At 45.5% G+C, this 26,191-nt stretch overlaps 1 protein-coding gene across 2 annotated transcripts in view; it reads right to left on the bottom strand.

The window, feature by feature from the left end:
- STK39 (serine/threonine kinase 39) overlaps window positions 1–26,191 on the bottom strand; it is a 511,018-nt gene that overhangs the window by 45,479 nt on the left and 439,348 nt on the right. Inside the window, exon 17 of one of the 2 annotated variants that reach the window (XM_075318853.1) lies at window positions 7,452–7,535. The exons of the other annotated variant lie outside the window; for it this stretch is intronic. Within the exon in view, the coding sequence (XP_075174968.1) occupies window positions 7,486–7,535 (50 nt within the window). The 3' untranslated portion in view covers window positions 7,452–7,485. Of the gene's footprint in view, window positions 1–7,451; window positions 7,536–26,191 lie in introns of those variants that run through there. 2 annotated transcript variants of the gene reach the window in all.

Genomic DNA, 26,191 nt, shown 5'->3' on the forward strand with positions numbered 1-26,191 from the left:
GTAAAAGGCTGGGCCAGTAGCGAGAAGGTGGAGTTAGTACCAAGATTACCAAGGAAAAAGACGTGTGTGCAATAGGTCAGGCCCATGTTGCCTGCAGTGGAATGATCTGGAAGTGTGCTGAGCCCCAGACGAACACAAAGACTGCATACCGTTACCAGTGTAACCTGAAGACTGAAAACCATCGTCGGAGGAACCCCAAGACCAAATACCATCGCCTGAGGAATCCAAAGACCAAATACCATCACCCGAGGAATCTGAAGACCAAATTCCATCGCCGGAGGAATCCGAAGACCGAATACCATCGCAAGAGGAACCCCAAGATGGAACACTGAACATTGTTACCAGAAGACCAAATACTGTCACTAGAGGAACCTGAAGACTGAATACCATTGCTGGTGGAATCCAAAGACCGAACACCATTGCCAGAGGAATCTGAAGATGGAATACCATCACCGGAGGAATTCGAAGACCGAATACCATCACTGGAGGACTCCGAAGACAAAACACGGAACATCATTACCAGAAGAGGATCAAACTACGCAGGAAAACATTGAAGATTGGATGTTGAAAATCAGAGACTTAGAAATGAACATTTGTTCCACAGCAGTATCCAAGTGAGCCTTGCTGTTGCTTCTTGGCGTGACTTATGATAGCAAGAGAAAGAATAGCTAATTACTAAAGTTACCTGTCGGTGTAGTGCATTTCAACATAGCTGTGCTACATTAGTGAACCGCGAGCCTAATCGGATTGTGAAGGTATACGTTTCTTGATTACTTAGATATTGACACTCCCTTGATGGGAGGACCAGGAGAGGGTTATTGTTAGGAGGATTTGTTTATGATAACATTCAGTGATTCCATGTACCTGATCAGTCAAGTACGTGCTAACTGTCATTTGATTTGCTTTCTCTGAACTTTTGTATTGCTATTCGCTTATCCATCCCACATCCATTCTCCTATTTCTCAACTAATAAAAATCTGTTGTTGGACCAGCTTTTTGGTGGAAGTATCGGGCATTGGAATCCTGGACCTGTTCGAATAGAATCCTAAAGATAAGTTATCAATATAATAATGGTGGAAAACCCTTTGAAAGCGGCCATACATTTTGGAATCTGCAACTGTCCAATTTGAAAACAGGGAAATAGATAAATGATGTGTGTCCATTGGAAATAATGTACAGAAGTGTTTTCCAAACTGAACTAAAGGGGGTGTTACACGTAGCAATATCGCTTGCGATATCGCTGGTGAAAGCACCCGCCCCGTCGTTTGTGTGTCACGGGCAAATCGCTGCCCGTGGCGCACAAAATCATTAGGAGCTGTCACACGGACTTATCTGCCTAGCGACGTCGCTGTTGCCGGCAAACTGACTCCTTTCTAAGGGGGCGGTTCGTGCGGCATCACAGCGGTGTAACTAAGCGACCGCCCAATAGAAGCGGAGGGGCGGAGATGAGCGGATGTAACATCCCGCCCACCTCCCACCTCCTTCCTTCCTCATTTCCGGCGGCTGCAGGTAAGCTGTAGTTCGTCGTTCCCGAGGTGTCACACGTAGCGATGTGTGCTGCCTCAGGAACGACGAACAACCTGCGTCCTCTACAATCAACGATTGTATGAAAATAACGACGTGTCAACGATGGACGATTTGGTGAGTATTTCCATTGGTAACGGTTGTTCGTGCGTGTCACACGCAACAACGTCGATAACGATGCCGGATGTGTGTCACGGAATCCGTGACCCCAGCGATATATCGTTATATACGTCGTTGCGTGTAACGTGGCCTTTACTCTTCCAAAATCAGCAACAACCCAACACTAGATAGATAGATAGATAGGATTATCTTTGGTTACATTGAATACCAGGGACATGTGATATTTCAGTATAGTATTACAGAGTGTTCGCACAAAAGTGAATTTTCACTTTGTCTTCAATTTATCGCACGTTTCCTTTCATATACACCTGAGTACCAATGTCTTGTTATTGTTCACCTCTTATTTATCTGGCCATTTACTCATCGATTGCTCCCAAAACGGCAATGTTATCAACACAATCTCATTTTCTGTTGGACTCCCCAGGCTACGTAGCAGATTTTCTATATCACTTTCTCAATAGGTTGAGGAATGCTTCTTATTACTATGTTATTGTTCATTGCTTTACACTTCTCTGTGTCATATAGGATGGTTAACTGTAATTTCTTTCTAGGAGAATCTTTATGGACTAGGAATAACACAAGAAATCTCTGTATACAAGAATAACAAAAAAATATCATAGTAAAATAAATTTGTGAGATTTGTCATGAAAATGTGTTAAAAGGTTTCCTGGTGGTAGCACTCAGGTCTACAGATACCTGCCGTGATGCATTACCCAGTTTAATGGATGTGTCCTATTGTAATGAATTAGTCCGGTGCAGGTGGTGCATGATACCGGCATGCTTCGCAGTGTGTCGTCATTAGTGCTCCTCACGTTCCAATAATGGAAAACCAGACAGACAAATTTATCTATGCTACAAACTATAAAGCAAGGATGACCAAACAGAGCCGAACTGAACCATTTCACTATAGCCCGTGGACAGTGACAAGACTGTGGCAAGTATTCTTTAAATACAATTTATTTACTCAAATCAACCATGTTTTAATTATGGTGGTTGGCAAGGAGCCTTACAACTTTTAATAGGGTCATCTGGCCACAAAATTTACACATAAAAAAGAGCAAATGCTCAGAATAATATAAATTAAAGAAGAAATACTCACTTTACCAATCCCCCAATCTTGACCCAACATATTCAGAATCCTCTGCTGGTCCTAGTACTCCTGTCCCATCTGGAAGGACATGTGACCACTGCAGCCAATCACAGACTGCAGTAGTAAGTTATGCACCACCACTGTAAGCAGTGATTGGTTGTAGTAGTCACACGCACATCCAGATGGAATAAGAAGTACACAGAAAAAAAGGGGGTCCAGGAATGTTAGAGTGTCAGGGGATCATTGGGATAGGTATTAGTTCTTTTAGCCTTTTACACTTTGAGTGTTTGTCTTAAAAAAATACATTTGGACAATTTCTTTATACAGATTGCCTCACAAAGGCAACCCATATCCCTGTTAGTGGTTATACACGTCATAAAGGGAGATCTACTGCTTCATACCCTTTTTTATGAGTGGCTCTTGCTTTCACGCTAGGTATAGGGAAGTACCAAGCGAACAGCGAAAGGAAAGGGAAGCCCTGTGTCTAGGGAAGAGGGGATGGTGACCCCTGACCAAACCTTGCGCTGGGCCCTGGGTTCCGTCACCACCCTAGGCAAATTCCGCACCTATGCACCGAGCCGGATACCTGACCCTAGGTTGACCCTGATCTGGGCTCTATGTAGGGAGCAGATAGGATGAGCTCTTCATCAACCCCACTGAGCGCTAAAGGATACACAGGGGTAACAAACAAGGGAAGGAAACAACTTATCTCCAGATGCCTCAGGAAGAAGAACGGCAAACAACAACCAGCTTACACCAGAAGAATGCTAACCAATCTCTTGTACTAAAGACTTGTAATGGGTAGAGGACTTATCACGAGCACAGAGTATGGGAAAATAAGGGTATATATAGATACCAAGGAAGTGCTAATAAAAAGCAGCTAAAAGGATGAGGAACTACACAGGGTCCAAAAGAGAAAGGGATGAAAATAAACCAGAGGAGATACATAGGATACCAAGTACATCAAGCAGGTATGATAGAAGGTCAGTGATCAATATGCACAGCCAAACGCTGTGATCTTCTATTGATGGACACCATATGACTATCACCCGTCATATGGTGTCCATCAATAGAATGACAATCATTTCAATAGTGGCAGGCAGTGCCATACTTCACCTACAAGGTTTCTTTGTAAAACCACATACTGCCTCATGTATCTCTGATTAAAGATGAGCAGATTGATCATAGAGGAAAGACTTAAGAGTCGAATTTCCCGAAATTGTTGGTTCCATATAAGTTCAAACCCCTTTGAGATTAGAATTCGTGAGCATCACAAAAAAAAAAGGAAAGCATGCCAAACCTATTTCCCACAGAGAGCTGGCTAATTAGATTTTTTGTGGCCGTGCTGGCTTCCCCATTATGTCCTGCAGCTATGATATTACATGGTTTATTCAAGTTTATCGAGCAGATTATCATATTTTATACAATGGTCGCCAGTCACTGGGTTATCAGAGATTAGTGGGTCCAAGTGGAGGACACCCAGGACTCTCTCATTTTCCAGGCTATTCAAAGTTTTCCAGAATTGCGATTCACAATGAACTTATTTGATGCAAATCTAATTTTGGGGAAAAATTCAACAAAGCCGGAGAATGAGTTTCAAAAAATCCACTTATCTTTAGCTCCGACAGATATTCGGGGGCTGAAGACCACCTTCTTGTCTTCATGGGAAAAAAAAACCTCTATTCCAATTTCTCTTTGTGAATCATTCAGATTTATAGAATGGAATTTACGTATGATCCATGAGTTCTGTAATGTTATTGTTTCACATCTCTATATTACTTATTTCAATGGATTTTCTCATTTCATTTTTTTTTACACTAACTTATTTTATAATGAATTCTCCAAAAATCAACACATTTATCAAGTCGGAATTGTAGAAGAACCCATTGTCTTTTGTACTCCTATGTCTTTACATCAAAATTTTTCTCCATTAAGTCTCTCGTCTGTGATAAAGTGGTAAAGTATTTAATGGACTCATGTTTTTATTTGCTGCATGAAATCTCTGTCTAGTCCAATTATCCAAGGAAAAATGAAAGAGAAAATAATTTACTTACAAATATAGAACTTTTGGAAATATGTCTTCATATACTGTAATGTTCCCATCTATCAGTAGAACAGCAATATGATGATCAGTTATAACATTTAAACCACCTGTATAATATTGTGCACTATATATTCCATTGTGCCAATAAAAAGGCTCTAATCTGTCGAGGCATAGATTTAATAAGTTCTCTGAGCTCTCCTCTGGTATATGGAACAAGACAGAAACAAAGGCTGATCAGCACAATCTAACAAAATAAAGCAAGAGTGAACAGGTGCAACATGTGTGACAAGATAAGTGCAATCATTGCATATAAACTGCACTGCTGCCATATAAAAACTAAAAAAACCCTGCATTTTATTGCCAAGAGATGGAGATTTGGTGCTGAAATTTTCACATCAGATTCCTGCACCCAATCTACACCTCCTGGCAAAACAACATCGCATCAAAACCGCATGTTTTGATGCATTTTTTTGCCAGGAGGTGTAGATTGGGTGCAGGAATATGATGCAAAAATTTCAGCACCATATCTGCATCTCTTGGTAAAAACCCCACAGTTTTGTGATGGGAGATGCAGGTCTGTGAACTCAGTGACCTCACCTAAGGCTAAGGTCACTGAGTTCATTGAGGTCCCCCGAGGTCAGGTAACCTGTGGTCACAGGTGGAGGGCCCTGGGAACCTCTAGCTATGTCCACAACTTACCTAAGTGACGTCACTGTGGCTCGCTGCAGCTCAATCCCTGCCTGAAGTTTCAGCATGTGATCAAGTTCTATGGCCGATCGCTGTCACTTCAGATGTAGCAGAGCCGGGATCGTCATGGGATCTCGTGGGGATTACATCAGACCTGGGTGTTTTGGGGGTTAATAAAGGGGTGAAAGAGGGTTTTTTTGTATCTTATTTCAAATAAAGGATTTATTTGGTGCTTGTGTTTATTTACTTGCATTTACAGATAAGTAATGGGGGGGGGGTTCATAGACCCTCCTTGTTACTAATCTAGGGCTTAGTGGCAGCTGTAAACTGCGAGTAACCCTTATTACTCTGATTGCCACCACACCAGGGCAATCGGGAAGAGTCGGGTAAAGTTCCAGGACTGCTGCATCTAATGGATGTGGCAATCCTGGGTAGCTGCAGGCTGCTATTTTTAGGCTGGGGGGCTCAATAAGCATGGGTCTCTCCAGCATGAGAATACCAGCCCCCAGCTGTCCGATTTTATCAGGCAGGGTATCAAAATCAGGGGGAAGGTACCGGATGCAGTTTGTTTTTTTTTAATTATTTATTTAGTTGCATGTGATTTCTCTTATACTGATACACAGCCAAGATAAATGCATGGCTAGGGGCTGCAACCAGTAGACGTGGGCTTTATCTGTGCTAGTATCAATAGATGGGGGAACCTTATGCCATTTATTTATATTACACGCCGATATAATAGACCCGCAGACTGCAGGGTGATTGCAGCCAATCAGAGATGCGGGGAAAGCAGTGAATATGTATAAGAGATAATGAGCAGCCACGGAAGTTCAGCTGTGAGAGCAGTTATAGCCGCGGGGAGACTCGGTAAGTATGTCATGCTTTAACCCTTTTGCTTCCTGTTTTTGTTACAGCGATTTCCAATACTTGACATGGCTGTGATGGGGCCAGGAGTGGGTTCTTTGCAAACGAACAGTTACTGAACATTGCCAACTTTTGAGCAAAGTGCCCAGGTAGCCGAGCCTAAACCAAACCAGCCAAGGCTCATACCGAATCTGAAATTTGCGAATGAGAACCGAGCAGGTTTGCTCATCTCTACTTCAGATCTTATTGGTCCGATGAGTTCCAGCACAACCCAGCTCAGCATTATAGTACAATGTGTCACGGTCACTTAGCCTTGCATCGCTCCACCTCTAGTTTCCTTACAGGGGTGAGGATCAGGTGTCCTATCACCATGGTGAGAGTAGAGCCATGCACTCTCAGATGCTCGAGGAGAATCTGCTTGACAACTAATGGGCCTGGCCATTAGAGGCCTGTCCTCCAGCTTCTATCGTCTGGGTCTGCCCAATCGAGGATCGGTGTCTCAATGGAACAGAAGTCAGCGACACTCACCGTGAGTAAAACAATTCCTTTATTAAATCATAAAAACAAATGCCACACTGGAAAAGCGGGTGAAAAGGGGAGAGGGATGTTTTGCGCCATAGTGAGCTTCTACAGGTCTCTCGTTTCAACGCTATTCTCACTCCGTGTCTCAGTCAACTCTCAAGGTTCACGCTATCTCATCTTCAGTCTCCTTTCTTCTGATAAAAGCACAAGTCACGCACTGTATGTGACCTTTACAACCTAAAGACTACCTGTCTGCAACTGTTGCTCAGTTGATCTTCAGTCCCTAAACTCAACTGACTTCTTCTAGAAAGAACCATCACTTACCCTATCAACTATCTCCTCCTGTTATGGGCTAGTCCCAACACTTAACTATTTCTTACCCTAAGGTCTGGTAACTTCCTATACAAGTGATATGTCATACTTACATTTCACATTATCAACACTAGATATCTCAAGTTACACTATACTTTACATAGGAACATAATACAACACATACATCATTACAGTTCACATATTTTATACACAAAAGATGCAAGACATTATTCACATTACACTACACAACATGATTGGTGACTTCATGGGCAGGATGCCGACAGCAATAGTCCACCACTCTTACAATATCACAATAGAAAATGGGTCATTTCGGCAAGTGTTGAGTGGCTGCAGCAGTCACATGATAAAGTGCCCCTATGGATGGACAAATACACTTTTGTCAGTGGCAGAAGTATTTTAGATGTAGTGATCCATAAATCATTTCTAACTTTCCCATTTACTCTTTCCATACTTGCTAAGTTGCTTTTGTGATGTATGGTGTAAACCAATCAAATCTCGTCCCCTGTTACTCCTTCTATTGTCATTTTAGAAAGCATTCAGTCTCTCACATACAAACAGGAAGAGACACTGCAGCTGCATCCCCCTCCTCTCCCCCCACACTTCTTTTCAAAGCTCCTGAGTATAGGGAAATGAGAACATCAACAATGATGGAAGGGGATGAAGAAGACACTTCTTATATCTGCGGAAAAATGTTAACATTAGGTATGCTTTTAATTCTTTTTGATCTTCAACGCCCTATGTCTTATTTAATACACAAACAAAAATTCCTACAATGATGTATGTATCATGTAAAAAAAACAAAAAACAAAAACCTCTTTAATGTGCCATATGAAATACTGAAATCCTGCCCTTTCTAAAGCAAGTAATGACATCCATATGACTCCCACAGGCTCCCGTCAATAACACACACTGAATTCTAATGAGCCGAAGCATCTGCAGGAATAATTCAGCTTGATGTTAAATGTAACAAACACTCATGGATAGAAGATGCTCCTAATTCTCCGAGCAGCGCCAAGAGCTTGCCTCACTCAGAATAAAATTAGGAAATAATAGGACGCTAAGGAAACATATACAGGGTGGTAAGAGCAACAAAAACTCCATCTTCCATCGGCTGTTTACAAACTAACTCTTAAGATATCAAACATATTTCGCCGGTAAACTTTATTCCAGAAGGTGCGAGAAGAAAAAAGAAAACGGGGGTTGACGCATAGGCTGGTAGGCTGCTCTGCCTTCACATAATGATAAATGGAGGTGACAATATTGTCGCCTGTTCCTAAGAGTATGTACAACAATTTAATATCTTATCTTGCCCAGCAGAACTAGGAACATTCATTAAATGGGCTTCGAGAGTCTTGGAGATTACACATGTATTCCAAATTCATCTGAAAGAGAATTAATCAATTTACTGAGACAACAGAGGTGATTTACTTAGAGTCTAATTCCATTAACTACACAATTTCACCCCTTCTCGGTACAAAGATAATCAGAGTTCAGTAGTTCTTAGATTTTTTTTTTACTGTCTGAAGTACATTTTTTTTTCGTAAAGTCTTAAAATTACAAAAGATGGAAACTGAATCCCAATGTAGATGTAGAACGGTCAATGCCGAGATCTGGCTATTCACCAACTTTCCACCAAGACTGCTCTACAGAACATTGGTCACATAGGAGCCTAAGTTGGCGATTCCTCAGAAGATAGCATCAGTAGGGTAAGATTTCTCTCTTTTAAAGCAGGGTGAGGTAGCCTGGGTAGTTGGTGTTAAGAGAGTAGATATCTAAGGGCTCCTCAAGGTACAGACATTTCCAGCCTTCATTTATTATGCTTGGATTATATAGCACCATCATATCCTGCAGCACTTTACAAAAGTGATCATCACTGTCCCCATTGGGGTTCACAATCTAAATTCAGTATGTCTTTGGAGTTTAGGAGGACCCCAAAGGAAACCCATGCAAACCGGGGAGAACATACAAACTTGTAATCCCACCAGGGACAACTTGTAAATGGGATTTACGTTCATAGCATACGTCAAACGTGTATGTACCAATAATGGATGCTAAACATTATGCAAATAAAACCTTAGTCAAAATTTCTGAAGATTTATCACTGTGTGAGGGTTTTATTCCCAATTATCATAATGGAGTCAGTAAGAAATTATTTTTTGCTAATATGATGACAATGGTCAAATCATAGTGTTGTTTTAGCTGCCTCAGTATCTCTCTCAAGTTCCTGTACTCCTTTGGAAGAGGGGTAAACTTCATGTCTGTCATGGTGAACATCCTATTTTTTTTTCAGTAATCTTGAAGGTAAATTAATGTAATTTATAGAAGTATGGAATACTAAACTTAGGAAAGATTCGGATTTGGTTATCTAGACATGGGCCCCCAACTTATGGTTCGAGAGTTACATGTGGTTTGTGGGCCTGTGATGTGTGGCACGCGGCTGTCTTCCAGTTTGTTCAATTAGCACCAGGTCTAGCAAACAGTTATGAAGAGTAGGTCTCCAGATGATGACTTCTGTGAGTAGGCCCACACAGTAGAGTAGATATGAATGGGGGTAGAGTAGGTACCCCTGGATTTTGGTGGAAAAGCTTGGCAGCCATTACACCAGTAATGGGGGCTCTTGGTGACACAACTGTGAGGGAGGTGGGAGCTGAATGTGGCTCGCGACCCTATCTCAGAGCTGAATGTGGCTCGCGACCCTATCTCAGAGCTGAATGTGGCTCGCAACCCTATCTCAGAGCTGAATGTGGCTCGCGACCCTATCTCAGAGCTGAATGTGCCTCTCAAGGTCAGAAAGGTAGAGGACCTCTGATCTAGATCAACAATCTCAGATATTAAGCTAAGCGCATGTCTTTTTTCTAATCTTACAAGCTTACAACAAGTCTGTGCAACATAGAGAGGGCATACCATGTGCAGCAGTTTCAATTTTTGTCCATCATTTTACTAGATGTATCTATCTACTAATAAAAAGCTCAATGATTTGGCTATTCATGATTAATTCAACTCAACAGTTAAAACTAAGAACTTAATAGTTATGAAGAGTAGGTCTCCATATGATGACTTTTGTGAGTATGCCCACACAGTAGAGTAGATATGAATGGGGGTAGAGTAGGTTCCCCTGGATTTTGGTAAACTGACAGTATGCTTTCTGTGGAAAAGCTTGGCAGCCATTACACCAGTAATGGGGGCTCTTGGTTCCTTGTTCTCGGAAGAACATCCATGACACCCTCCTTTTTACTGCCCTGTGCCTGGCTGTGAAACAACTAGCTGCAGCAGAAGCCTTTCAGCCCCATATAAAGTAAGACAAAACACTGTTCAGCCCTGCTCCTTGCACGCCATTATATAACAAGGTGTTAAATATTCTCTGACATTATTTGCAAACACTCCTTAGCCTTGTTGATAGGGTTGCACTGCATCTCTAGAGGATAGCTCTTCCATCATTACCAGGAATCTCAAGAATAAATGTACGGCTGTTTGATGGTTTAACTAAGGAAGGAAATAGTGTATAACTAAAGAAGCTTAACATGTCAATAGGATAGATATGAATAGGTCAGAATTAAAGATAACTATGTAAAGCAGATGACTGTATACATTATTGCTCTCCTCATTATATACCCATCTCTTGTACCTACGCTCTATGTCCGCTGCCCTTGTCAAAGCAAAAAAAAAAAAAAACTACATAATTTGTATCGGAGGATGACAATAAATATGAAAATATGCTGCATAATTATTATACATTAGACCTAGCAAATCTGTATTACTACTGATGTATGCATGGACGGATGGATGAATGTATCTTTTAGTACTGCAGCGTTCGGAAACGGGATGCAGACTCTTTCCCTGTTAATTAAATGTCTCATTATAATAGTCTATGCCTTACACAGAGCACGGAGAGACAACACATTTTTTATTCCCAGTAACTACATAGCATAAGCTCTTCATCAGTGATTCCCCGCCAAGTGTGCTATGTCTAACCCAAGGGTAGAGAAGCTCGCGTCTCTTGATCTGAAATTAGATTGCTTTTAAAACCTGCAGACCAAAGCTTTGTTCATCCAAGAAAAGTCCATGCAGTCTTTCTCCTTTAACTTGATATTAATGATACCATTAAAGAGAGGTAAGACTACGCTGCATCATTCATGCCGATTGAATTCCTAATCCCCATCATGCTGCGGGGGACCGAAATGCATTTCATAGTGTTTCTCTGATTCAAAATGATTCAGTAACAAACAAATTAGTTCTGCTCAGCTAATATAGGAAGAGGCCCGTGTTCCCGGCCGTTTACACGTTACAGCGACTTTACTGAAAGCAAACAAAACACAAAATCTGGCTTCTCTGCAAGGGAGGTGGCACAGAATGTACGTGACCGGTTAGGGAGAGTGGATTAACCTCAAGCTAGGATGTGCCCTATGCTGACCCCCCATCCAGAGTTACGCTTGAAGGTAGTTGTGATGGTGTGATATTGTGGGTTGTGTATCATTTTGTGTAGATTTGTATTTTAGGCGTGGTGCTCTTTCCATTCTATGTATTATTTGTCCTGCCTGCAGGGTAATAACCCCCTGCAGTGCTTCTGTCCCTAGGTGTGGGGGAGGGGGCCTTGAATCCACCCAAATTCTCTGCTTACCTGGGAGATTATTCAGTCTGTCTGAGAAGGAGAAAAGAAAAGCAGGAAGATTTTTCCTCTGTGGGAGAAGCTGAAGCTCCCCAGAGAGATTCGGAAATGTATCCCTTACTGGACTGTATATGTGTTCCTGGACTATGTTATCCTCCGTGTAGTGGCTTATTTTATGGACCTTCTGATTTGCTTGGAATAAATGTTCTTTGGATTGTTCACCCATCTTTCGTTCTGTTGATTGTGTGATATCGGAGAAGGACCCCATTACAATAGTGACGTCTGAGCCCCCAGCCTCCCGCTATCTCCTGTCCTGGCCCTGATGGTAATGTCCCCTCCACACCCACCACCTAAGGGGACAAACTGGGATGGAGATCCCCAAAAAATCCAACCAACACAAGGAACAGACGGGTGACAACAAATCACATGTACACTAAAGCAAACACCAGGGGGGACTACAAAAGATGCCCAGGAGGTAAATAAGGTAAGGTGTAGGTAACAAACCCACAGAGTACATCCTCACCAAACAGAAGACAACAGCAGCAGCATTACACACGTCCTTCCAGCTCAGGACCAAGTTCCACACTGAAAACTGAATAACTGGCACCCTCTGCTGGAAGCAGAGGGTATATATCCAGGTTGGGAACGGTCATAAGTGGAAACACCTGATCTCAGGTAATGAGCTTGCTGCTAGCAAGACATTAAAGGCTGCTTTACACGGTACGACCGATTGTGCAATTTGACAATCGATCGTACCCGCCCCCGTCTTTTTTGCGTCACGGGCAAATCGCTGCCCGTGTCGCACAAAGTCAGTAACCCCCGTCACATGTACTTACCTCTCGTGCGACCACGCTGTGGGCGGCGAACGTCCACTTCCTGGAGTGGGAGGGACGTTCGGCGTCACAGTGACGTCACACGGCCGCCGGCCAATGGAGGCGGAGGGGCGGAGATGAGCGGGACGTAAACATCCCGCCCACCTCCTTCCTTCACATATCCGGCGGCGGCCGCGTGACGCAGGTGAGCTGCTGTTCATCGTTCCCGGGGTGTCACACGGAGCGGCATGTGCTACCACGGAAACGATGAACAATTAAATTAAACGATATTATGGAACCTAGCGATCAGTACACGACTCACGATTTGTGAGCGATACTGCGTTGCTAGGAGGTGTCACACAGGCCGGCATCGCCAGCGATGCCGGATGTGCGTCACAAAAACCGTGACCCCGACGATCTATCGCACGATAGATTGTCTGGTGTAAAGCAGCCTTAACCCTGTGCATGCCAAAAGGAAAAAACACGTTTAATGTGTATAGTCTAAGATGGTGAAAAAGAGACTCAGACCCTGAGCCTGTCAAAGGGAGACAATTGTGACAGGAGGACAATACCGTTAGTGCAACCTGCGTTGGTGCCCAAAAAGTAAGGAGGCCGACTTCTTTCTTCAAAAGATCCCAGGCACACAAAGGGGTGCATTGTTGAAGCGATGGCCGAGAGGACCACCGCAGTGCAGAGTAGGTTACAGTACACAAGACGAGGTGCAAACAACAAGGGTGTATTTATTAACAGGCGGGGAAAGATGTGGAGAAGGCAGGTTCAGGCACTGGGTATACAGTGGCAAAACGTGATTTAACAACACTTTTGTATTCTCTAGCTGGTCCGCTCAATAGCACGGTGCTCCAACTATTACAGGTTCAAGAAACACAAAAACAGTCAGGTACAATGCTACTCTGCACGTAACCTCTCTGGCCTCTGCTAAACGGGCCACACGGATGCCGTGTTCTACCTACTGAAGCCTACTTTAGCCCCTAGTATGTGCACAATATTCAACTCACAGTGATGCTGGGGACCTGGATCCAGTCCCGGGGGCCCCCAACAGCAGTCTCATCCGGAGGTGCGCACGTCTCCTGGGCTGGGTTAAGGAGATCAAAACTTCTTCTTGCTTCAGATTCCTCGCTTGTTCCCTGTTATCTGCAAGTCTCTCTCTCGATTCAGAAGACAACTCCAATCCTCCGAGACACACCGGCTGTGTGTTCCTTCACACGCTTCTAAAAGCAAAACAGAAACTCACTTCTCTTCTTACACTCGAGCTGTCCATTAGCACACTTTCTGCAGGGGGAGCAGAACATTCCATTACACCTCAACACAGGGAGGTTTCTGTCTCTTAAAGTGGCAGCGTGTTTCTTATTGTCCATAGCAGTAGCAACCCCCAATATGCCTCCCCACTTAATGATGGTCGTCCTCGGCCATCACAGCTTCGAGCCCACTGTGTTTTGAAGGAAGGTTCAAACCTGTAGAGGAGACAACAATGGCAGTACAGCAGACCTAGTACATTGTTCAACATATCGGATTGGTGGAACCCCTGCAGTAGACCTCTGAGATCTTCTAAGATCTTGACTATCAGGCGCGGCTTGACTAGCTTCCGGCGGAACACTTGCTGTGGGAGCTGCAGTGGAATCTTGGCTGGTCTCTTCTTCCCGTGGCGGTAGTGGCTCATCCATGGGATCTCCGTTTCCGGAAGGCTGAGGATCCCCCCCTGCATCGGGGGCTGTCCACCAGTCATCATCGACTTCACACACAGATGACGTATGTTCAGGGAGTGGGGCAGAGACTGCAGGAGATCTTAGCGTAGAAAGAGCTTCAGACCGGCATGGTCGCAACATATTTCTGTGTAGTACTCTAGGGCCGGACGCTCCATTCTCAATTTGCACCTTGTAGACCGGGCCGTCAGCATACACCCGTTCGATTACTCTGTAGGGTTGAACTTCCCATCTTTCACTCAGTTTACCCTTGGGGCGTTTCTCTCTGACTAACACTCGATCTCCAGGTTGAAGCGGTATCTCTTGAATCGGTTTAGGGCTCATATGTTCTTTCTTCTGTAGCTGTTGACAAGCCAACCGACGTATCGTCTGTAATCGTTGTCGATGTTCTTTCACCCACGAAGTGACAGTTCGTTCCATGAAATCCTCTGGCTGCTCCAAATTCAGTTCAATGATTTCTCGCCCAACTCTTCCAAACAGCAGTAGATATGGGGTGTAACCTGTAGTGGAGTGAACTCGGTTATTGTAGGCCCAGACCAGTTCTGCCAGGTAATCCGGCCAACATGCCTTCTTATCTTCCTCTAATGTTCTCAGCATTTGAAGTAGAGTTCGGTTGAAGCGTTCACATGCTCCATTGCCTTGGGGATGGTAAGGTGTAGTCCGAGATCGCTCGATGTCATACATACGACATAATTCCTCCATCACCTTGCCTTGAAAACATGCACCTTGATCGGAGTGGATCCGCTTCGGGCATCCATACACCCGGATGAAGTCTTGGCAGATGGCCCGTGCCGCCGACTCAGCAGTCTGATCTCTAGTCGGGGTGACTACAGCGAACTTGGAGAAATGGTCGGTCATAACCAAACAGTATTGTAGTCCCCGAGTGGAGTGTCCCACGAGGAGATAATCAATCATCAACAGTTCTAGCGGTTCTTTGGTCTGTATGGTCTGAACGGGTGCCCTTTGTTCGGTGCTTTTAACGAGGTCGCATACTCGACATTGCCGGAAAACCTCTTCCACCACAGACTCCAACCTGGGGCAGTACACGTACTGCTGTAACCATTGGTAGGTCTTTGCAGGTCCAAAGTGAGCGCCAAACTCGTGAGCTTCCTTAGCTACCTCTTGAGCCATTTTTCCAGGGATGACCACCTGCCATCTTGCTTCTATATCTTTTGGCTGTTGTCTCTTACGATATAACACTGATCCTCGAACTTCCAGTCTATCCCACTGGTGTAAGACACTCTTCATCTCGGCGTCCAGGTTAGCCCTTTCTTGTTTGTCTGGCTTCTGCTTCTCAGTTACCCAGTGTTTCATCTGTTGCAGCCCTTCGTCTGCATCTTGAGCACGTCCCCATTCTTCATTGGTTCTCCCCAGGGACCGGGGCAGTGTGCAAGCCTGCCTACTCAACTGGGACGCAACCACCGAGGGCCCAAACTTGCTAAAGTCTGGCGTTTCTTCCTCCTCTAATCGTTCATCGAGATCCCACACTGGGGTCTCCACCGTCACTCTTGACAGCCCATCCGCATTTGCGTTTTCGGTAGCAGGGCGATAACACATGGTAAAGTCAAACTTTACAAGGCGAGCCACCCACCATTGTTCCAAGGCTCCCAATTTGGTATTCTCAAGGTGGGCCAGAGGATTATTGTCTGTCCGGACCTGGGTCTTGGTTCCTGTCAGGAAGCCAGCAAATTTCTCTGTCATGGCCCACACTAGGGCCAGGAGCTCTAGTCGAAAGGAGCTGTAATTGTGGGGGTTTCTTTCGCTGTCCTGCAGGGACCTACTGGCGTAGCCAATGACTCTCTCATGTCCATTTTGCATCTGAGACAATACGGCACCGAGTCCATGAAGGCTACCATCTGTGTACAGCAGGAATGGTCGGTCGAAGTCCGCATAGGCCAGGATCGGGGCTGAAGTAAGGGCATTCTTCAAAGCCTGAAAAGCCTTATCTTGTCTTTGAGCCCAAGAGATGCCCTGGTTCTTCGACACTCCGGCGGTCCCCCTCAGCAGCTCGTTCAAAGGACCCGCCACCTTTGCGAAGTCTTTGACGAACCGGCGGTAATACCCGGCGAGTCCAAGAAATGCCTTGAGTTCCCTCACCGTTCGAGGGACTGGCCACTTCTGAATGGCCGCCACCTTTTCTGCGGAGGGTAGGACTCCATCTTGTGACACTGTGTGGCCCAGGTACTCGATCTCTCTCTTGAAGAGGTGGCATTTTTTGGGCTTCACCTTCAGGTTATGAGCCTGCAGTCTCCCGAGTACCTGTCCAAGCTGTTCAAGGTGTTCTTTGAACGTGGCCGAGAACACGATGATGTCATCCAGATAGATCAGGGTCGCTTTAAAATTTAGGTCTCCCAAGCACTTTTCCATCAGCTGTTGAAACGTGCCCGGAGCATTGGAGAGTCCGAAGGGCATCCGGTTAAACTCAAACAATCCCATCGGGAGGATGAACGTGGTCTTGGCTTTGTCTTTTTCTGCCACAGGTACTTGCCAGTACCCGCTTGCTAAATCCAAGGTGGAAAAGTACTTGGCCTTCCCCAAGGCCGTCAAGGATTCTTCGATTCGTGGTAATGGGTACGAGTCGCGAACGGTACAAGCGTTGAGTTTTCTGTAGTCTACACAGAACCGGATGGTTCCATCCTTTTTCTTGACGAGTACCACCGGGGCCGCCCAAGGGCTCTGGCTTCCCTGCACTATTCCTGAATCCAGCATCTGCTTCAGTAACGTCTTTACCTCTTGGTACATCTTGGGAGGGATCTGTCGGTACCGTTCTCGAATCGGGCGAGCTTCCCCGGTCGGTATCTCATGCATGATGGCTTCAGTGCAGCCGAAATCTTCAGCGTGGCGAGCGAATGCGGCCTGGTTCTCCCACAGCATAGCTTCTACTGCTTGCACACGCTCAGGGCCCAGCGAATTCACATCCACTTCCATCTGATCGAGGATGGCCTTTCCACTCCACTCTGGGGATGGCATCTCTTTGGCCCTCGCAGAGACTGCTAGGGTCCACCCCACACCTTCTATCGGCGATAAGGATATCTCTTTATGACTCATTACCTCACCTTTATGTACGTACACCAGGGCCAGATCCGTCCCTCGAGGCAAGGTGGCCTCACCGGGGCCCACATTCAAGGCTCTGATAGGGACGCGTCCTTGTTGGACCACAGCTACCGTACGAGCTATCATAACTTCTTGGTCCACTCTTCCGATTGCTACAGGCTGAACAATCACTTCTATCCCATCGAGATTGCGATAGGTTCCCACTGGGAGGTGTAATATACTTTCTCGCCCGGGAGGCAGGATTATAGGTTCCTTCCCAGGAGCCCTGATGACCCCTACCGTCTGATGAGATGGCACACTCTTCTGCGTCCCACAGACGCGGATCAGCCGTTGAAGTGCTTCCTGTGTAGGCTTATGTGTAGTAGCTTGCTTCCAGTATCCGGGTCCCCGTTTGGTGAACATAATCTGATCTAATTCACGTAGGACATTCATCCCCAATATTACAGGTACATCTTCGTTGATGGGCTCGGGGACTAGTAGGATCCCTTTTTTCCCCACTTCTTGCCCACAGATTCGAAAATGCATCCACACAACTCCTGTGACCGGCATCGGTTGTTGATTAGCAGCAATCACCCGGATCAGGGTCTCTTTCTCTGGCCTGGCCAGTGTCTGGAAATGTTGATTGAAATATGCTTCTGGCATCGTCGTCACTTGTGACCCAGTATCTATCAAGCAATTCACTGGGACACTCTCGAATTCAGCACGTAGGATGGGACAACCAGCGATCAAATGTTCGTTATGATATGGAGCGGCCTCCCTTCTCGCCTCCCCCGCAGAGTGCCGCACTACTGCGGGGGTTGGTAGTTTAACGATGGCTTCCGTTGGCTTTGAGTGTTATTCCGGCACCCCCTGGCAATATGCCCCCCACCTCCACATCCCCAGCAGTGGATGTCTTCTCCTCGCTGGGGAATACCTCGTGCCTCTGGTGGCTGACGAGAGGAAGCCTGCAGCCTCCAGTCCCCCATTGGTAGAGCCGAGGAATTATTGCGTGAGTATGATGGGCCAGGTTGGAAGGAGGAGGGTGCAGCTGGGTAGGGATGTTCACCAGACAAGTCCCTCATTCTTTGCTCCATCTGGGTCAGCTTCTCCTGTACGTTGAGAACGGATTTCTGTAAATCTTGCACCACCTGGACCAGTCCCACCTGGCAGTTTGGGTCCACTCTGGAGGTGGCGGTTTGGACGCACACCACTCCAGATGCGTAACTTTCTTCTTTACTTCGGGCTACTGCTTCTGCTGGGATTTGACGAAAAGTAAGAGCCGGATTCGCTCTGACCCGTTCTGCCAGGGCTTGCTGCAAGGATACGCTATGCAATCCCAGAAAAAACTGTTCCCGGAGTATCCGGTCGGTAGAGCCTATGCCGCCGAGTCCATCTGACTCCTTTCTCTGGACCTCCGCTAACACTTCTTGTAGTGCTGTTGCATACTGAGAGATCCCTTCTTCTTCCCGCTGCAGCCTCGAAAAAAAATTGGTGCGAAGATGTCCCGCGCTAGCAGTCTCGCCATAGATCTTTTCCAAGAATCCAACTAACTCTTTCAGGGTACTACGGGTGGGTTCTGGTTGTAGACAGACATTTCTACGGGCTTCTCCCTCTAGGGCAGTCAAAGCGATGTCCACCTCAAGCTCTGGGCCGATGTTATACACTTTCAGGGTGCTCTGCAGCCGGGACACCCAGTCGCACAGTGCCATGTTATTGCCATCGAATTTTGGTAGCACACTAAATATGGTGCCCATTGGAAGTGTCCTTGCAAGGGTTCCACCAGTGCCCACAGCACCCCCATTAACATTAGCATCCCCGCCGTTGCTGTCTGCTGCCTCCATCTTGGTGACCGTACCCTGCTCGCAGCGCCACTTGAAGCGATGGCCGAGAGGACCACCGCAGTGCAGAGTAGGTTACAGTACACAAGACGAGGTGCGAACAACAAGGGTGTATTTATTAACAGGCGGGGAAAGATGTGGAGAAGGCAGGTTCAGGCACGGGGTATACAGTGGCAAAACGGGATTTAACAACACTTTTGTATTCTCTAGCTGGTCCGCTCAATAGCACGGTGCTCCAACTATTACAGGTTCACGAAACACAAAAACAGTCAGGTACAATGCTACTCTACACGTAACCTCTCTGGCCTCTGCTAAACGGGCCACACGGATGCCGTGTTCTACCTACTGAAGCCTACTGTAGCCCCTAGTATGTGCACAATATTCATCTCACAGTGATGCTGGGGACCTGGATCCAGTCCCGGGGGCCCCCCAACAATAGTCTCATCTGAAGGTGCGCACTTCTCCTGGGCCGGGTTAAGGAGATCAAAATCTTCTTCTTGCTTCAGATTCCTCGCTTGTTCCCTGTTATCTGCAAGTCTCTCTCTCGATTCAGAAGAAAAACTCCAATCCTCCGAGACGCACTGGCTGTGTGTTCCTTCACACGCTTCTAAAAGCAAAACAGAAACTCACTTCTCTTCTTACACTCGGGCTGTCCATTAGCACACTTTCTGCAGGGGGAGCAGAACATTCCATTACCCCTCAACACGGGGAGGTTTCTGTCTCTTAAAGTGGCAGCGTGTTTCTTATTGTCCATAGCAGTAGCACCCCCCAATATTGTGATGAGCTATTGGGATTTGCACATGAGCCCTCTCCTTTCTGTGTTCGCTCCTGCTTCTGTGAAATATTGAAAAGGGCGACAACCCTCAAACAAAGCAAATATTAGACTGGTCGCGTACTGGTCTCAAACATGAATTGGGTCAAGAGGAGCATTTACTGGTCAAAGAGGCGATGAAATGCAGGATCTGGCAAAACTAAGTAAACCAATATACTTGTTATTTTTATAGTTCTGGTCATTTAAATTCCTAAAAAAAATAAAAGGGGACAAAAATATTGACTTTTATATGGATGATCTGACCTTGTAAGATCTCTTGGGTTGACCTGGCATATTTACCGATCACCTGTGAACATTGGAAGTGGTACAGCTCTGTGTAGTGGCTGTGAATGGTACAACATAGAGACAAATAGGACCCTGGTCCAGCGGCCATGTTAGTATTAAATGGGTGCCGGAAAGGAGGTTTGCAAACCGCCTTTACTTTCTGGCATCCCCACTACCTTTTCTGATTAGCAAGCCTTGCATAATATCGAGGCCTACAACTCAGAAGAGTCACTGGGGATTCCATCAGTTAAAGGGAATCTGTCAGCAGGTTTTTGCTGTGTAATCTGAAAAGAACATGCTGTAAGGGTTAAAACATAGAATCCAGGGAAGACTGTCTTGTCAATGTCTGAACTGTTATTTGCCATGTTTGTTTAAGCAGCAGGACTTATGATTGCTCGGACCATGATGTCACGCGAAAGGCAGTCCGGCACGCCCCCTCCTCTGATTAGCACCTCACTGTCAATGAACAATCTCTATAGAGAGCTGGTGTGGGGAAGACAGCTCTTTTAGCTCTGCTCTCTCTGCTAAATCTAAACACTCTGATTGTATCAGATTGGCTGCACCCAGTAATCTAAGTGATACATCGTTAGATTCAGGATCTCTTTGCATACATCATGCTGCTCTCAGATGAGGAAGCAAAAACCTGCTGACAGATTTCCTTTAAAAGGAGGTTTGCAGGGCTCCCATCAAGCAGCCAAAGAAAACCAATATGCCCACTAGACCAGCATTTCGTAATCTCTATTCCCGTGGGCTCAGTTCTATACAAGCCAATGGGAAAGAGCTACAATGCATCAACTAAACACTCAATCAGCTGAATTGTCTTGTATCACTTTACATCTTTCCCAAAAAAAAAAATGGAATAAAAAGAGATCAGAAAGTCGTATCACCCCAAAAATGGCATCAATCAAAAATTCAGCTCATAGCATGAAAAAGAAGGCAACTTTATAGAATGAAAAATTAGTTATGGCTTTCACACTACCGCCAATTTTTCTGTTGCAATTTTTTCAAATGGGTATAAAAAAAATGCTATATAAATTTGCTAGTGACCCATAGAAGAAAGATAACAAGTCACTTTTACCACAAAGTTAAGATTGTAAGGACAAAATCTAAGAAATACGAAAAAAATGTCAAGTTTTCAATCTAGAAAAATTCACGTTAGAGCTAATTCGATAAGTTTACTGCTTTCCATAATTATATTTTTAAAGTTTTTAGTGTGTATTTATCGTATTTTTGTAAAGTCTCTGCAGTCAGCTGATGTGAATGAAAACATGAGATCCTTGAACACAATTTACTGTATGTTTCACATATCGGATTTCAGGCAATGCCGCATAACACGATCGGCCTCAAACTTCTCGCCATGACCTTCCAATTACAGAGCAGCTATCTCCTAGATTGTGACAAATATGGCTTTTTACTGATTCAGACAATGCGGAGATGCCACACCATTTGTCATTTTCACATTCGGAAAAAATAACACCCTTTTTATCTTTCCACAATCAAAGGTGTGAAATAAAAAGAGCAGATCTTTATGTTTTCTATTCCCCTTATTATAACTGTGCAGTCCTTCATTAAGGCTCGAGAAGAAAGCAGATCATTTCTACTGGAGTTTGCGGTGTAATATATCATAATTAACTCTTCTCAGAGCTGAGCTGCTTTTCTCCTTGTAAGCTGAAACAAGAAAGTGTAGGCATATTCTGCCATTTAAGACACCCAGGAAAACTATCTTTAGTCACCCAGTCATAAGGAAAGACCCCTAAGGGGTACTTTGCACGTTACGACATCGCTAGCGATGATAGCGATGCCGAGCGCGATAGTACCCGCCCCCGTCGCACATGCGATATCTTGTGATAGCTGCCATAGCGAACATTATCGCTACGGCAGCTTCACGCGCACTCATATTCCCTGCGACGTCACTCAGGCCGGCGATCCGCCTCCTTCCTAAGGGGGCGGGTCATGCGGTGTCACAGCGACGTCGCACAGCAGGCGGCCAATAGGGGCGGAGATGAGCGGGACGTAAACATCCCGCCCACCTCCTTCCTTCCGCATTGGCGGTGGAGGCAGGTAAGGAGATGTTCCTCGCTCTTGCAGCTTCACACACAGCGATGTGTGCTGCCGCAGGAACGAGGAAAAACATCGTATCTCCTATTGGTGCGACATTATGGAAATGTCCAATGCTACACAGATCACCGATTTACGACGCTTTTGCGATCATTTATCGGTGCATCTAGGCTTTACACATTGCGACGTCGTTACCGGCGCCGGATGTGCGTCACTTTCGATTTGACCCCGACGATATCGCAGTAGTGAGGTCGCAACGTGCAAAGTACCCCTAAGACACTTCTGTGCTCTCGCTTAACTATCTTCTCTATTAATATTTTGCATTGGTAAACCCTAAAAAGATGAACTTCTGGTGGATTTTTAGGTGCTCGGAAACCTCTTGTTTTGGTAGTATTCTTTGAGGAAAGACCGCTCCTTGTACTCTAACGGTAAAGTGGATTGCCAAGATTTTATTATGTTGGGCAATTTATGAAAATAAAATCTGAAATAATCACTAGAGATGAGCGGGCTCATGGATGTTTAGGTTCGGTGGTTCAGCTGGACTTTGGAAAAAGTTCTGGTTTTGACCCAAACTTCATTGGAAGTCCCTGATCGGGAGTTCGGCTCTCCGTCCACCCATAGCCAGCCATAAACAGAGAATTTCTGAGGGAGTAAGGGCAAGGGTTTCCCATTTTTTTTTGAGTGCACACTACATCCGATAATGCTGATTTTACCGCCAGAGTGAGTCAATCAAGCACTGCACGCGGCTCTCAGTGAGTTGACCACCGAGCGTACCCGAGCACAGCGTTGCCAGAATGAGTTGTCAGCAGTATACGTAAAGCACCCGAACTTCAAACTCAAACACTGATTTTTTTTTGGTAAAGTCTGTCTTCAGTACAAACCCTGAACCTTAAAGGGAACCTGTCAGGTCCAATATGCACCCAGAACCACGAGCAAATCTGGGTGCATATTTCTAATCCCTGCCTAACTGTCCCTGTATACACTAGCATAGATAAAGAGATCTTTAGAATGAGTATTTCTAAAGATCTGTTACCGTATGCTAATGAGTGAGGGGACTAGTCCCCTAGGTGTTAGTTCCCCTGGCTAATCGGCTCCATTAGCATGTTAGTACGCCCAAACTCCGGAGTCATGCGCACTGACCCGAAATCCAGTGTCGGGCGGCGATGGCAGCGGAGAGGTGAGTGAGATCATGCTGTGACGCTGCCCATTCATTAACATGATACCACAACCACAGGGGCCTACAGGAGCCTACTAACATACTAATGAGGGGCGACTGGCCGGGGAACTAACACCCAGGGGACTAGTGCCCTCGCTCATTAACTTATGATAAAAGATCTTTAGAAATACTTTTTCTAAAGATCTCTTTATCTTTGGTACTAGATACAGGGACAGTTAGGCAGGGATTAGCAATATACACTGAGAACTGCTCATGGTTCTGGGTGCATATTGGACCTGACAGGTTCCCTTTAACGATAGAAATTAATCAACTAAAGGCCACGTCTCACTAAGCGACATCACTAGTGACATCGCTGCTGAGTCACAGTTTTTGTGACGCAACAGCGATCTTGCTAGCAATGTCGCTGTGTGTGACATCCAGCAACAACCTGGCCCCTGCTGTGAGGTTGCCGGTCGTTGCTGAATGTCCTGGACCATTTTTTGCTCATTGCTCTCCCGCTGTGAAGCACACATCGCTGTGTTTGACAGTGAGAGAGCAACGATCTCAATGTGCAGGGAGCAGGGAGCCGGCTTCTGTGGACACTGGTAACCAAGGTACACATCGGGTAACCAAGCAAAGCGCTTTGATTGGTTACCCGATATTTACCTTGGTTACCAGCGTCCGCAGCTTCTAGAAGCCGACTCCCTGCTCCCTGTACACATAGCCAAGGTACACATCGGGTAACTATAAGCAAAGCGCTTTGCTTAGTAATCCGATGTGTACTATGGTTACCAAGCACAGCGTCATTACACGGGTTGCTGGTGGCTGATCTCTGATTGCTGTGGAGATTTGCCTGTGTGACAGCTCACCAGCGACCATGTAGCGACGCTCATGCGATCCCTGCCAGGTCAGATCGCTGGTGGGATCCCTGGAGCATCGCTAAGTGTGACGGTACCTTAAGTCAGTGAAGTATTTTACAAAGATTCACAACTTTACAAGAGCTGATAAGTAAATAACCTCTGTAAGTATAGAGCCCCAGGAGTGTAAAGAAGAGGAGACTTTAACTAAAATATAGTGTTTACTGTGCCTATTGTATGGTCACAGTACCAAGGAGGGCCATATTTTTTGTAGGAAAGTGGTGAAGAAGGGGTTATGCATATCTAGCGCCAAGCGTGCTTGCCTTGGCCAAGGTATGTATCTATAAGGCTAGGACCGTAGACTTAGGGCGGCTTTGCACGTTGCGACATTGCACGTGCGATGTCGATGGGGTCAAATCGAAAGTGATGCACATCCGGCGTCGCAGTCGATATCGCAACGTGTAAAACCTTTTTGATACGATGAACGAGCGCAAAAGCGTCGTTATCGTATCATTGCTGCAGCCTCCGACATTTCCATAATGCCGATGGTGCGACAGGTACGATGTTGTTCCTCGCTCCTGCGGCAGCACACATCGCTGTGTGTGAAGCCGCAGGAGCGAGGAACATCACCTTACCTGCCTCCCGGCTGCAATGAGAAGGACGGAGGTGGGCGGGATGTTTATATCCTGCTCATCTCCGCCCCTCCGGTTCTATTGGCCGCCTGCCGTGTGACGTCGCTGTGACGCCGCACGACCCGCCCCCCTAAGGAAGGAGGCGGGTCGCCGGCCAGAGGGACGTTGCACGGCAGGTATGTGCATGTGAAGCTGCCGTAGCGATAATAATCGCTACAGCGGCTTTTACTAGATATCGCACGTGCGACGGGGGCGGGACTATCGCTGCAGCATCGGTAACACATTGTTACCGATGTCGCAACGTGCAAAGCCCGCCTAAATCTTTGTCCCATGATTCTAAATCTTAGCCATGCTGCTAGCCTAATTAGGATGACATTGTACCTTACAGGCATTTCTTGAAAACTATTTCTAGTAACGTTCTGTAAACTCTTATTATTCTTCACATGGTTGCCCCTGAGAATACTACATATGGTGGAATGAATATTGATTGTGTGGATTTTGGATCAATTTCAGACTGGGGCATCTGAAAACTAGTTATCCGATAACCAGCAGCCCATTCACAGAAGTGTCTAAACCATTTATCATTGTGTTTTCTCCAATCAGTTAGCACAACTGAATACAACTGGGCATTGTCACAGAGTATAAACTGGAATACGGTATCAAAGACATAAGCTTGGTGTTTTATACTCAATGTATCAGAGCTTATTCTATGGTGGTCACCATGTATACTTTATCCTAATATCAATAAGGGCAAAAGTTAATGTAACTCAACAACTGGTCTTCGTTATCGGTTTTACTCAACAATAGGATATATCAATCTTGTCTATAAGAGACCATGTAAGCCATTATCTAGAATTAATATATGCCGGGCAGTGAGTAGAAGAGATACCATCTATTAATCACAGACATCTATCAAGTTAAACTGTGACATTTACAGGAATGAGTCTTCTTATTTCAGGTAGTTTGTTAAAGCACCACACCAGCATTTTGTTTTTTTTCACCGCTGGAGTTGTGCTTTAATTCTAAATCCCCTGCCCCAAGTTACTCACTCTTCAGCATCTTTATCTGTTATCAGCACCGCTTCTGTTTGTATCGAGCAGGTTGTGATCTGCCGATAGCGCTAATGTTTCATGGAACACGCCGGAGGTCTCAATACTCAACTCAATACAAATCTATTAGAGCCTCGTTCTGGCTTTCGTAG

The sequence above is a fragment of the Anomaloglossus baeobatrachus genome, chromosome 7 (assembly GCF_048569485.1).
Source record: "Anomaloglossus baeobatrachus isolate aAnoBae1 chromosome 7, aAnoBae1.hap1, whole genome shotgun sequence".
NCBI classification, from domain to species: domain Eukaryota; kingdom Metazoa; phylum Chordata; class Amphibia; order Anura; family Aromobatidae; genus Anomaloglossus; species Anomaloglossus baeobatrachus.